General features: G+C 52.8%; 1 protein-coding gene across 1 annotated transcript; it reads left to right on the top strand.

Annotated features, from left to right (window-relative positions):
• The first annotated feature begins 11 nt into the window (after positions 1 to 11).
• Positions 12 to 10,595, top strand: CALML4 (calmodulin like 4). The gene is made up of 6 exons (XM_065940830.1): positions 12 to 725; positions 1,029 to 1,312; positions 1,414 to 1,444; positions 5,780 to 5,920; positions 7,515 to 7,703; positions 10,292 to 10,595. The coding sequence occupies exons 2-6, from the start codon at positions 1,178 to 1,180 to the stop codon at positions 10,387 to 10,389; spliced, it is 594 nt and encodes a 197-aa protein (XP_065796902.1). The 5' UTR covers positions 12 to 725; positions 1,029 to 1,177; the 3' UTR covers positions 10,390 to 10,595.
• The last annotated feature ends 1,207 nt before the right edge of the window (positions 10,596 to 11,802 follow it).

The following is an 11,802-nucleotide window of genomic DNA, read 5'->3' as shown; positions in this document are numbered from 1 at the left end:
GGAAGGAAAGCAGAGCCTTCCTGACCAGGAAAGTCATTTAAGAGGTCTCCCTCTGAGTCCCCTGGGTTGCCAGGGGTTGTGCTGGGGTCGGAGACCCCGCCATGGGCACCTACCACACCCCCAGAAGGAGGGGAGGGAACTGACTCAAGCTGAAAACTGGCCATCTGGCCATTGACTCTCAACATAAGGCCAGGATGCTGAGGCACAGGGCTGTGGAATGGGCACCGAGGTCTTCCTTGGGGGGGCCTTTCTCCTGTGTGCGGCGTCCAAGGCTCTGGCAGAGGAGGTGGCTGTCACTGGGCTGTGGTGTCACGTGAATTTTCTTCCCATATTAAAAAGCAGAGACATTACTCTGTCAACAAAGGTCTGTCTAGTCAAGGCTATGGTTTTTTCAATAGTCATGTGGGGATGTGAGAGTTGGACTGTGGAGAAAGCTGAGCACTGAAGAATTGATGCTTTTGAACTGTGGTGTTGGAGAAGACTCTTGAGAGTTCCTTGGACTCCGAGGAGATCCAATCAGTCCATCCTAAAGGAAGTCAGTCCTGGGTGTTCATTTGAAGGACTGATGCTGAAGCTGAAACTCCAATACTTTGGCCACCTGATGCGAAGAGCTGACTCATTTGAAGAGACCCTGATGCTGGGAAAGATTGAGGGCAAGAGGAGAAGGGGACGACAGAGGATGAGATGGTTGGATAGCATCACCGACTCAATGGACATGAGTTTGGGTAAACTCCGGGAGTTGGTGATGGAGAGGGAGGCCTGGCATGCTGTGGTTCATGGGGTCGCAAAGAGTTGGACACGACTGAGCAACTGAACTGAGCTAATGAGGTGGTGTGTGATGAGCCTAAAGGGGGTGTGCAAAGTGCCCGACACCCAGGAGACTATTTAGCCCCTAGTGCAATCCTTAGAGAGAATACCCCTGAAGGCAGGCCCGGGGGAACCCAGCAACCCCCTCTCTGGGTGACCCCTTCTTAGTGTCCACGAAGGGCTCCCAGGAAGGAACAGCGGCCTTTGTCCTCTGGCTACAGGACATCAGCTTCCTGGTGCAGGGCCGAGTGCTGGGGAAGCCCTCGTGCAGCCCCCATCTCTCAAAATCCAGGCTGCCACCGCCCCACAGCCAGGCATCCACCGTGCACAGGAAGCCGGAATCTGACCCCTGGCGGCGGGCCTGGTCTCCATGGCAGCCGTGGATTTATTACCGGGGCCTCCACCCGGCCGAGCGGACTTTCGACTTGAAGCCGGGAAGAAGGGGAACAGGAAGGCAGTTCTGGGAGCAGCGAGCCGACGGGTGGCAGCTGGAGGCCCCGCGATGGTGAGTGAGGATCTGTGTGGCCTGGCCAGGCTGCCCTGGGCTGGGGAGGCAGGGGGCTTTCATGGAGTCCCTTCCTGACTGTTCTCCTCTCTCTGCTGCAGGCCAAGTTTCTTTCCCAGGATCAAATTAATGGTAGGTTTGGTTTGTTCTTTCATTAGCAACTCACAGCAAAATATGGGTCTCATTAGGCAATTTGCTCTGCTCATGTTTTGTTGGTGGGAGAGCTGGGCCCACCCACGAGCCAGAGGCCGACTGCTACCAGGAAGGGCCTGGTGGAGGGGCGGGGGATAAGGCTTGGGGGTAAGAACTGTCACTGGTACACTGGTCAGTGTGATTTACGAGAGGGCCTGATAGGAGAGGGAGCACACTCGGTTCTCCTCCAGAACTTGACAGTTGCGGGAGGCGGGGAGAGGGGCTGGTCAGAGAGACACCAGCTGGTTGTGGCTGAGGGCCCCGCCCGAGAAGGGGGCTTTGTAACTGGTTGAGAAAGAGAACAGGGCCCAGGGCTGTGCTCTCGGAAAGGGTGCTTTGTTTAAGCTGTAGGCCTCAGTCTCCCCATTTGTAAAGGGTGAAGGCCAGTGGAGGTCTCGGGGGTCCCTCTGCCCTGACAGCAAGCCTAGTGTTGGCATCTGGAGCACTTTATTCCCTGAATCCCCAAACCTGCTGCCCCCAGGCAGCTTCAGTTTCCCACAGTGCCTGGTTCTGTTTCCGCGAGGCCAAGCCAACAGAGTTGGGTTACACAGAACCCCGGGGCCAGACCTGGCTGGGGAGGCTCGGCTGAACTGAAGCAGGGAGCTGAACTGAGGGTGGGTTACCTGGGCAGGACGTGCAGAGCTCTGGGAACCAGCAGCGTCTATAAGGCAGAGAGGGTAGGTGGGTTGCAGGCATCTCCCCATAGGCCCCTTCATATCCTTACCCCTCAAGGCGGGCCAGAGCAGGGACTTTTAAAACCCAAGGCCCAGGATAGGGGCCTCTCCTACCTAGGTCTTAAGACAAGACTTGATGAGTCTTGGGGTTGGAATCCAGCTGTCAGCGTCCCCCCACCAAACCTGGTGCCGGGGCTCACTGACCCTCCCTCTGGGGCTTCTGAATCTCCCAGAAGGGAAGAAGGTAAGATTCCCTTTGTATCCTAAAGTCTGACACAAAGAAAGTGACCACAAACGTTCAGGAAAGGAAGACTGATTGAGTGGGAAGACCAGGGACCTTGGAGGCAGTGGGCCTGGGCTCCAGTCACCTCTGAGCCTCAATGGTCGCATCTGTGAAGTGGAAGTAATGACACTGCCTCATCAGGCTGCTGTGAGCAAGAGACAGCAGATGGCGGTCATGCATCTGACTCTGGGCCTGGATGTCACCCAGATGACATCCGGGGCCAGCTTGCTCTGCTAGCATGAGCTACGTGGTACACTTCTAGGAATTTTGTGAACCATTATTAAATAAAGGAAGATGAAAGAATGTCCCAGTCCCTTCGTCTATACAAAAGTTTTAAAAAGATAGCTCTGTTGCAATTAGTAGTGCTGAAGATTTGAAAGGTTTCAGTTTAATGGATGTAATTTGTGCAAAGGTGAGGAATAGTTTAATAGTAGATCACTCATCAGATGTAATGACAGTGTAATCATTGGGAAAATAGTTGCGTTCCTTGGCCTGCAGCTTACCTCACTTATGGTTAAATCCAAACTGTAGGTTGGCAATGGATACAAGAGCTTGGCAAAAACTCACTTGTGATAATCAATTGGCTAGATGGGATTTATAATCAGTGTTTTTATTACTTGTAAATTGTATGCTATACATCCTTAAGTCTACACCATGTACAGATGTCATCAGAGTCGGCTGTTCCATTCCCAGCACAGCTGGTGTTATCCCGGCTCTGGGGAGGATTCTTTCTTGCCTCGGGGCATTTGCATTTTCAAAGGGAAAACTTAAAGGGGATTTTAATCCAGTTTGTTTAACCCAATGTGTTCTTTCATTCAACAATTATGAGTCCTTTTTTTGTGCCAGCCCCGTTCTAGGGATTAAAAATACAGCGGTGCACAGAGGAGCCCCACATCCTTGTGCTCACAGGGTTCACCTTGGCGGGAGGGGGGGACACAGAGGAAAGGAGCAAAGTAAACAGGATGTTGGAGGGCAGGCAGGTCTATCAGGTGGAGGGCAGGGCAGGGAGGGAGGAGGTGTAGAGGTCGTGGAGGGGGGCAGGAGTAGAAAGAGAAGAGCTCTGCTGTTTCAGGGCTGGCCGCCAAGTTCAGAGGACCCCTCAGATTTTTAAAGGCAGGAAGATAGAACACATTTTAGGTAACTGGGGAGGAGATGGGCCCCCAATTGAATCTAACCCTGCTGATACCAGGCGCCACAGGCCCCCAAGAGCCGAGTATGGAGGGAGGTAGTTTGCCCCCTGTGGAGTCTGGTCCATTCTGGGTCCCGAGTGTGATGTCCCCACCCGGCTACTGTCGGAAACTGGTCAACTGTCACAGGATGGGGTCTCGGGAAGGTAGTGGGCCCACCCCTTGGGCAGAGGCAAACCCAGACAGAAGGTAAGCTGGGGTGGCCAAGACAGGTCCCGTGGAGAGGGGCGGGTGGGGGGGGGCTGAGTTCAAGCCCTGTGTGCAGGGCGGCCCTTGTCCCTATCCCCAGTGGCCTGGGCCCTCTTAGAGGGAATCAGGTTTTACAGGAACCAAGTAAGCCCTGCTTCCCTGGGCCACTCTGGCTCCTGCTGCCGGGTCCTGTTGGTGGTCTGCCCCTCCAAAGCTCAGGCTCTGGAAAGTTCTGAAAGGGCGGGAGGTTTCCCTTCAACCTCTCCACAGGCATCAAAGCAGATAATTGTCCCTAAACCCCCCTGCCTGGCCTGCCTTTGATTAGCAAGGCCCCTGAAGTCCTAGGCTGTGGGAGTGGCCTTACTGAGGCAGCCTGAAGGGGCCCTGGGCTTGGGCGTCCTTCTGCCACCTCTCTAGCTCTCCGGCCCGCTGGTGGCTTCTGCTGGGAAGTGGAGCTCCAGGGTGGCCTCCTGGGCAGAGCGGGCTGCCCACTGCCCCCCCTGCCAGGAGCCCTTGGCTGCTCCAGCCCTCCTCTGCAGCATGGGAACAACCAGGGCCCCTCCCCACAGGGCCACAGTGCGGATGACACAGGGCCTGGGGGAAAGCGCTGGTAGTGGGAGCTGCTTTGGCTGGTTTTGTTACTGTCTGCTCAGGAGCTGTTGGTCCAGGCCTCTGAGGAACCAGCTGGCTGTGGGAAGTGGGAGAGAGCAGGATGCTAGCAACAGTGCAGGGACCCGCATGCTCCCTTCGGGGCTCAAGCTGGAGCTCTACCCATGGGTCCCGGGGGCTGCACAAGACGGGAGTTTTGGCCAGTTCCACCCCCACCCTCACCCCGTGGTCAGGGCCTCTGTAAGGATCCCTTACCTTCCCAAGCTCCTGGCTGGCCTCCCCATGCCTTCAGGGCTGGGCGTCAGGGGAGATGCAGGTGGGGCTGGTTCCACTGGGCTGGGGAGCTGTGGATCTGCAGGCCACTTCACCTCCAGAGGGGAGAGAGGGTGCGAGGAGAGCAGTAAGGAAGATCTCCACAGAGCTGGGAGGACTTCGGGCAGCGCCTGTTGAAGTCTTGATTGGGGCCAGGGCCTGTGTGAGAGTGCAGCTTGAGAGTTCAGCAGCCCGGAGACCGGCGGCTGCAGCAGTGGACTCAGAACTTCCAGTTGTGATATCTGTCACCACGTATGATGGCCTCTCTGCCAGGCCCTCCCACAGGGGATTTCTGGTCCTCCAGCAAGCCCCAAGGCATTATTATCCTGTTTCCCACCTAAGTTGTAGTTTGCCAAGATCCCCTGGGGATCTGGTGCCCTGCTGTGGTCTCCTGGTCCCCCTGGGCTGGCCCTGGAAAGAGAGAGCGAGCAGGTTCTCCTGTGTGTGCTGTAGCTTCATTCACATCCAACTCTTTGCCACCCCATGGACTACAGTCCGCCAGGCTTCTCCGTCCATGGGACACTCCAAGAAGGATACTGGAGTGGGTTGCCAGTCCCTTCTCCAGGGGCTCCTCCCGACCCAGGGATCAAATCCACGTCTGCTGCATTGGCAGGCAGGTTCTTCACCACTGTGGTTTTAGTCAACTGAGGACAGCAGCAGGGAGGAAGGAGGCCGAAGGGAGGTCAGGAGGGAAAGGGGATGGGGCTGACCGATGAAACGCAGTTAAACATACATTTCCGATAAACAACAAATACCTTTGTAAGCATGTTGTTCAGTTGCTAAGTCCTGTCCGACTCTCTGTGACCTCATGGACCGAGGTTTACCTGAAATTCAATTTACCTTGACAGCCCTGGATTTTTTCTTTTTTTTTTTTTTTTTTTTGCTGGGCCTGGCCACTCTAGGAGGGGAGGAGCAGTGGGAAGCAGGCAAGAGGAAGGGGAGGGGCAGAAAGGGGGAGAGGACGGAGAGGTGGGGGGCGGGTGGAAAAGCGCCCCTGACTCTCCCTTCTGGGCTGTGGCAGAGTTCAAGGAGTGCTTCTCCCTATACGACAAGCAGCAGCGGGGGAAGATCAAAGCCACGGACCTCCTGACGGTGATGAGGTGCCTGGGGGCCAGCCCGACGCCTGGGGAGGTGCAGCGGCACCTGCAGACTCACGGGATAGGTGAGTGGGCCCGGCTGGGCCGGTTGCACGGGAGTCTGGGTGAGCGGGTGGGCCCTGAGCCCTGTAGCTCTTGTCCCAGGGACGCAGGCAGGCGGGCAGGTGTGAACAGCTGAGGTCTGAGGGGTCAGTGTCAGCCAGACCTCTCTGGCTGGGGGTCTGGAGGCACCTGGCCAGGTGTGCTCATAGCAACAGCTCACGCCCCCTCCCAGAGGACTGGGGGATCTAGACATTTCACCACCGTTGTCACAAACCTACAGTCCAGACAGTGCTGAATGATCCCAAGCATGTTTTGATGGAAGTGTCCCTTTATTTAGTATGTGTCCTCTGCTTAGCTCAGCAACACCATGAAGGAGGCACTATCCTAATTCAAGTTTTACAGATAAAGATCAAGATTCAGAGCCCAGCTAGTAACTTCTGAGTCCTTAAGCCAATGGTAGAAATAGATTGGAACCAGATTCTCATTTCTAACACTGATCTCCCCAAAATTTTTCAAAACGGCAAGAAAATGTAGAGGAAAACCCACCCAAAACGTTACCAAGTTATCCTCTGCTGATGTGATCATGGGTGATTTTTCATTCCTCATTTCCTCTATTTTTGACAAAGGAAACATACTGCTTTTACAACCAAAAACAACTTGCTTTTTGTTGGTGGTGGCAACTTTTTTTTTTTTAAGAAAAAAGGAGGGAGGAATATCAGAAGCCAGGATGGCTGTTTGCATTGGTAGCTGGACACTCAGGAAGGAAAGAGGAAGGGATGGCCTGCAAGGAACACTTGATCAACAGCCCAACTGGACCTCCATGGCCCCACCTCTCAGACGGGTTCCCACTCTCTGCTGGGGTTACCCCGCGGCCCCATCGGAGGGCGACTGCAGCGGCACTGGGAGCTTGTCCTGAGGCTGGGCTCGGGGTGGCCTCTGAAGTCCCCAAGCCTGGTGACGGGGGGCTCAGCCACCAAGAGCCCCTGCTTCCATCCTCAAAGCGTGCTGGTTTCCTCTGGTTTCTGTCTCCTTCAGACAGGAAGCCGTGGGCAGGGGCAGGCACTTCCGATTTCCTGCAGCTGGAGCCCAGCCTGGGCTGAGGGCCCCAGGCATGCCTGAAGGAGGGTTGTGGGCTGGGGTGGAGGCTGCAGTGAAGGGAAGGGCAAGTGAGCGAGGCTCGAGCCCCATCATCCACCTGTCTTTGTAGTTGTGTTGCAGCGACTGTCAAAGGGGGAGGACAGACATGGATAGACATGTTGGTGCACTTCCTCCAGTTCAGGGCACGAGAGAAGCATCCAGAAGGGGCAGAGGAAGGGGTGTGTCATCCTGGTCTTGTCACTGCTCTGAATCGACTATGCTCTCAGCTTCTGTCTCTTTAGTGGGCAAAATGAGATATCCAGGCACTGAGGGTTGTTGGGAAGATTAAACGAGGCATATCCATGGTGGGAACTCAGCAAGACAGGCTGCAGCCTCTTCCCCATGAACACAGCCACCATCAGTGCTTCCTGAATTAGGTGGCTCTTGAGCTGGCCTTGAAGGCTTGGGCAGGAGGCCAGCTGACATCCCCAAGAGAAGCCTTTTCCTCCTTGCTCACTCAGCTGTTTGGGGGTTTCCTAGACAGAAATGGAGAGCTGGATTTCTCTACTTTTCTGACCATCATGCATATGCAAATAAAACAAGAGGACCCAAAAAAGGAAATTCTTTTGGCCATGTTGATGGCAGACAAGGAGAAGAAAGGCTACATCATGGCATCTGAACTGCGGTCAAGACTCATGCAACTGGGGGAGAAGCTCACCCCCAAAGAAGGTAATGGCCTGGGGCCCAATCTCCCAACAGTGGGAGGTGACCAAGGAGTTGGGGGCACACCAAAGTCCAAATCATGCCACGTGGGTCATGTAGACATCGTATTTGATGGCATTTGAATGTTGGGACTAGATGCTAAGCTTGGTGAACTCTGGCCAGGAACCTGGAAAACAACTAGGGAACTGTGAGTGGCAGAAGTTAGCCAGGGTGAAGGGACAGTAGGGAAACCCACTTAGGATCTACTTGGGCATTACTGTTTTAAACTTTCACTGTGGGCCTTCATTTAGTGACTGTTGACACCTCTAGATCACTAGTGTCCCCCTCATACCGATTAGAGAAACAGGTGCAGTGCGTGGCCTGTGACGAGCAGAGCTAGGAGCTGGACACAGGGCTCTTAGACACTGGGACCCCCACCCCCCGACCTTGCTCAAGCTCTCTCCTCTCCCCACAGCTGTCTTCTGAAGGTGCTGCTGCAGCCAAGTTTCTAAATTGAGATGTTACTTTGCTCCCTTTTCTCATGAGTCAGGCAGCTCTGAGCTCTTCCAGAATGAACGTCCTGTCTACCTTTCCTGTCTTCCTGCCTCAGAGCCAGATGAGGGGTTTGGGCCTTCCGGGAAAGCCCGATGTTCATAGTGAGGGTGACCCCGATGCCGAGCCCTTTGCAGATGTCCTCCCAGCCGGCTGACAGGCCCGAGTCCAGCCATAGCAGCCATGCCAGGCTGCCACCAGAGTCCACACCCACCAACCCCCGAGGCTGCAGTTTCTAGGTAGGCCGCTGGACTCACCTGTGTTTGGGGCAGGAGGACACAGTGGGTGGAGGAAAAAGGCTCGCTCCAGTAATGACAGGCCTTTAGCCTTTGGTAAAATCACAACAGACTTGAATCCTGGCTCCCCCTCATTCTGGGGGAACTCAGGTGAGTTTCTTAACCTCTCTCACCCTCCTCAGTTTCCTTGTTGGGAAATGAGGTTACAATAGGCAATCCCTCAGGACCCTGCAAGAGCTAACATTCTATAAAGCAGCCTGCTAAGATTTTATCTGCAGTCACAAAGGCACAGTGCAAAGCAAGTAAAAATAGCGCTAGAGAAGGCAGATGGAGCTTCCCCCGCTCTTCCAGGCTGGTAGCTGTCACGCTCCCATCTTTCATTGTGGCTGTTTTAACGTGAACAGGGAATCACAGGCTATGCTTCCCTCCTGGGCTCCGAGGACACTACTCGGCCTTTTACGGATCAGGTGGAGTGTTAGCAGAGAGGCCAGCAGGGGCCTTCATTCTTGCAGTTAATGATCTAAAACAATACCATGGTCCCCAAACTCAAACCTCCCTCTCATTTGTTTAACCAGTAAAGAAACATTTCAAAAAACTGGAAGTGTCTGCCAGAGACTGATGTCCTTTTTCTCTGGCTATGGGAGATAGGAAAGGTGATACTGGAAGTAAGACTCCTTTACCTTCAGTGATAGAAAGAAAAGTTGGTTTACTGCAGAAGCATCCTTGGAGCAGCTGAGATGGCTGTGGGGGAGGCCTCTCTCGCAAACCAGTTCCCTGTGCTGTTCTAACCAGAAGGCACCATCAGACTCCAGCTGCCCCTCTTCTGGACAGCTGGAGGCTGCAGTGATTGGTACTGGACCTGTCCATTGGGACAGTTTTAACCAAGTGGTTGATGGGTAGAAGCTTCTCCATGAAATAAGATAAATTACAGGCTCAATGTTCTAAAAAGACTCAGAAGTACTATCAGCTTAAGCACAGTGCATAGCAATTACAATTCTAAGGAGGATGCTTAAGCAGCAAGTCACAGGTGACACTTTCTCACTGTCCAGAGTTCTGTTGGGGCTGTCTGGGGCTGGCAGAGTTGACATAGAGTGAGAGAGTTTTGTAAGAGGGTGAGGCAGGTCCTGAGAAGCCACCATTGAGAAGTGTCAACTGAACTGGCTCTCCTTGTCGACTCCTGGGACAAGCTTGTATTTTATCCCAGGAATCCAGAACCAGTAAATGTAGGTTTCTTTCTTTTTCTGAGCAAAATTAGAGAACAATGGCAGTTTTTATAGGCTTTGAGCTTAGACACAGTTGAATTTATTTTCTCTTGTACTATCCCACCTCCAAAACACTTTCAGAAAGAGGTGATAGTGGCAGATACCATTTGTCACCAAGCCCCCTCTTGGAGTTGGGGGATGTCAGGCCATAGTCTGGGCTAGGGGGCCCAGGATGGAGCTGCAGGGGTGTCTGTTATGGAGGGCGTCTGAGAGGGTGGGCGGTAGAAGGTAAAATCCATGCCAACGCTTTCTGGAAGTACTGGCACAGGAGCCAGATATTTTCTGAAGGAAAAAAAAAGTACAAGGTGGTTTCATTGACTGAATCCTTACCAGTACACCCCCTATCCTGGCCCCTGCAGAAAAAGCCTGATGAACTCAGAATTGATTCCATGGTCTCCAAGCGGGAGGGAGTGGGTTGTCTTTTTCTATTCACTGGGTTACTTCCTCACCTATGGAATCAGTCAGCTGGAGGCTCAGGGGAGACCTCAGGAGGCTCAACCCCCAACTGGATGCCTTATCATGTGACACTGAAGCCAAGCTGAAAAATTACTGTGATTTATTGCAGTGGAGGATCTCTTCAAGGAAGCAGATATCGAACCGAATGGCAAAGTGAAATATGACGAGTTCATCCAGAAGATCACCATTCCTGTGCGGGACTACTGAACGAGAAGGCAAGAGAGCCTCCCCTGGGCCTCAACACTCAGACTGATGGATTTTTGAAAAGAAAAGTGTTCCTTTCACTTGCAGGAGATGGCAAACACAGCAAGATGACAGACCTAACCACAGTAAGAGGACAACAAGGAAACAAAATGATTCTAGCTACGGGATTAGCATGTCTTTAATAAAATTTTTTACTGTTTTAACAACTACCATTAGTCTAGCCCTTTTCAGCCTGTGGTTTAGAGATGGGCCAGAGGTCTAGTCCTGATACTGCCATTTCCCAGACAGGTGATTTTGGGCAAATCATTTCACCCCTCAAAGCCTTAGGATCCTCACTAAAGTGGATTCTTGCTTCTTACCTCACGGAGCCTGTTGAGAATGGGCTTTGCCTTTGCAAACTGTAGAACACTGTGTAATCCTGGGTTGCCATGATTGTGCTTCTCCTAAAAAGGGCAATTTGCAGGAAGACTAATATTCTGTATTTGGGTGCTGGAACCATCTTCCACGTTCCCAAGATAAAGCTAGCTGAGAAACAGCAACAAGCAGAGAGCTCAGACAAACTATGGCAACATTTTTTGCAGCACCATGGGGTCATGTATAAATTCTCATTCCCAGTGCATACTAATGTAGTCCTGGATATTCATTCATAAGCAGAATATACAATAGGTTAGAACAGGCAGCATCAGCTAAATGTTGGGAAGAAGGATCTGACTACACCCCAGACCAAAGGAAACCAGGTGTGATGAGCTGCATTCACTGCGGCCTTGCAGAGGCTTGAGAAGACTCATTATGATGCTTCTGTCAGAGTTCTGAGCTCTTCCCTGGCCCATAATCAGAGAGGGTCATGGGACTAGGATGGGTTTGCTTAAGTGGGTCAAACTGATGATGGCTTCAAGCTGTTTCCTCAGGACTAGTGTAAAGTAGTGAGGTGATGGAACAGACCACAGCCGTGACACAACAAGAGCCCTGCAAAACTGCTCTGGGGTACTGGTCCTGCCGGGAGCTTTTCTAGCGTTAAGTGGCTTTTTAAGTTAGTTACGTGGCCGGGAGGTGCCAGCTGGTACTGCCTGTGTACTCATCAAAGTTCTGGATCCATTGCTAGAGTCAGCACAGCCCTAAAAAGGGCTGGAGTCACACATCAGCATGTTGAGGGGGGAGCCGGGCAGAACTCAAAGCACGGAGATTTTCATCCTTATATGTATCAAAATTGGGCTCTCTGGGCTGTGGCTTTTTCTAATGGTGCCTTAGTAGCGAAAGCAAAAGAAAACCAAATTAAGAGGGAGGTGTGTCTGTGGGGAGGTTTACACAGGACACAAGTTTGAGGGCGACGCACAAAGGAAACTTCAGGGGACAAAGCAGTCACAGTCAGTGTAACTATCTCAGTAAGGATGCGTGGCTTCAGACCAAATGGAGGTC

Source organism: Muntiacus reevesi, chromosome 7 (assembly GCF_963930625.1).
Source record: "Muntiacus reevesi chromosome 7, mMunRee1.1, whole genome shotgun sequence".
NCBI classification, from domain to species: Eukaryota; Metazoa; Chordata; class Mammalia; order Artiodactyla; family Cervidae; genus Muntiacus; species Muntiacus reevesi.
Note: the sequence above shows the minus strand (reverse complement) of the source record. Positions and strands in the feature narration are given on the sequence as shown.

What these genes read in the sequence shown, in the direction of transcription:
- CALML4 (XM_065940830.1), top strand. Translation starts at nt 1,178, where the DNA reads ATGGCAGCCGTGGATTTATTACCGGGGCCTCCACCCGGCCGAGCGGAC. An exon ending in CAGCTGGAGGCCCCGCGATG is followed by an intron (nt 1,313 to 1,413) that starts GTGAGTGAGGAT and finishes TCTCTGCTGCAG; the next exon opens with GCCAAGTTTCTTTCCCAGGA. An exon ending in CCTGCAGACTCACGGGATAG is followed by an intron (nt 5,921 to 7,514) that starts GTGAGTGGGCCC and finishes GGGGTTTCCTAG; the next exon opens with ACAGAAATGGAGAGCTGGAT.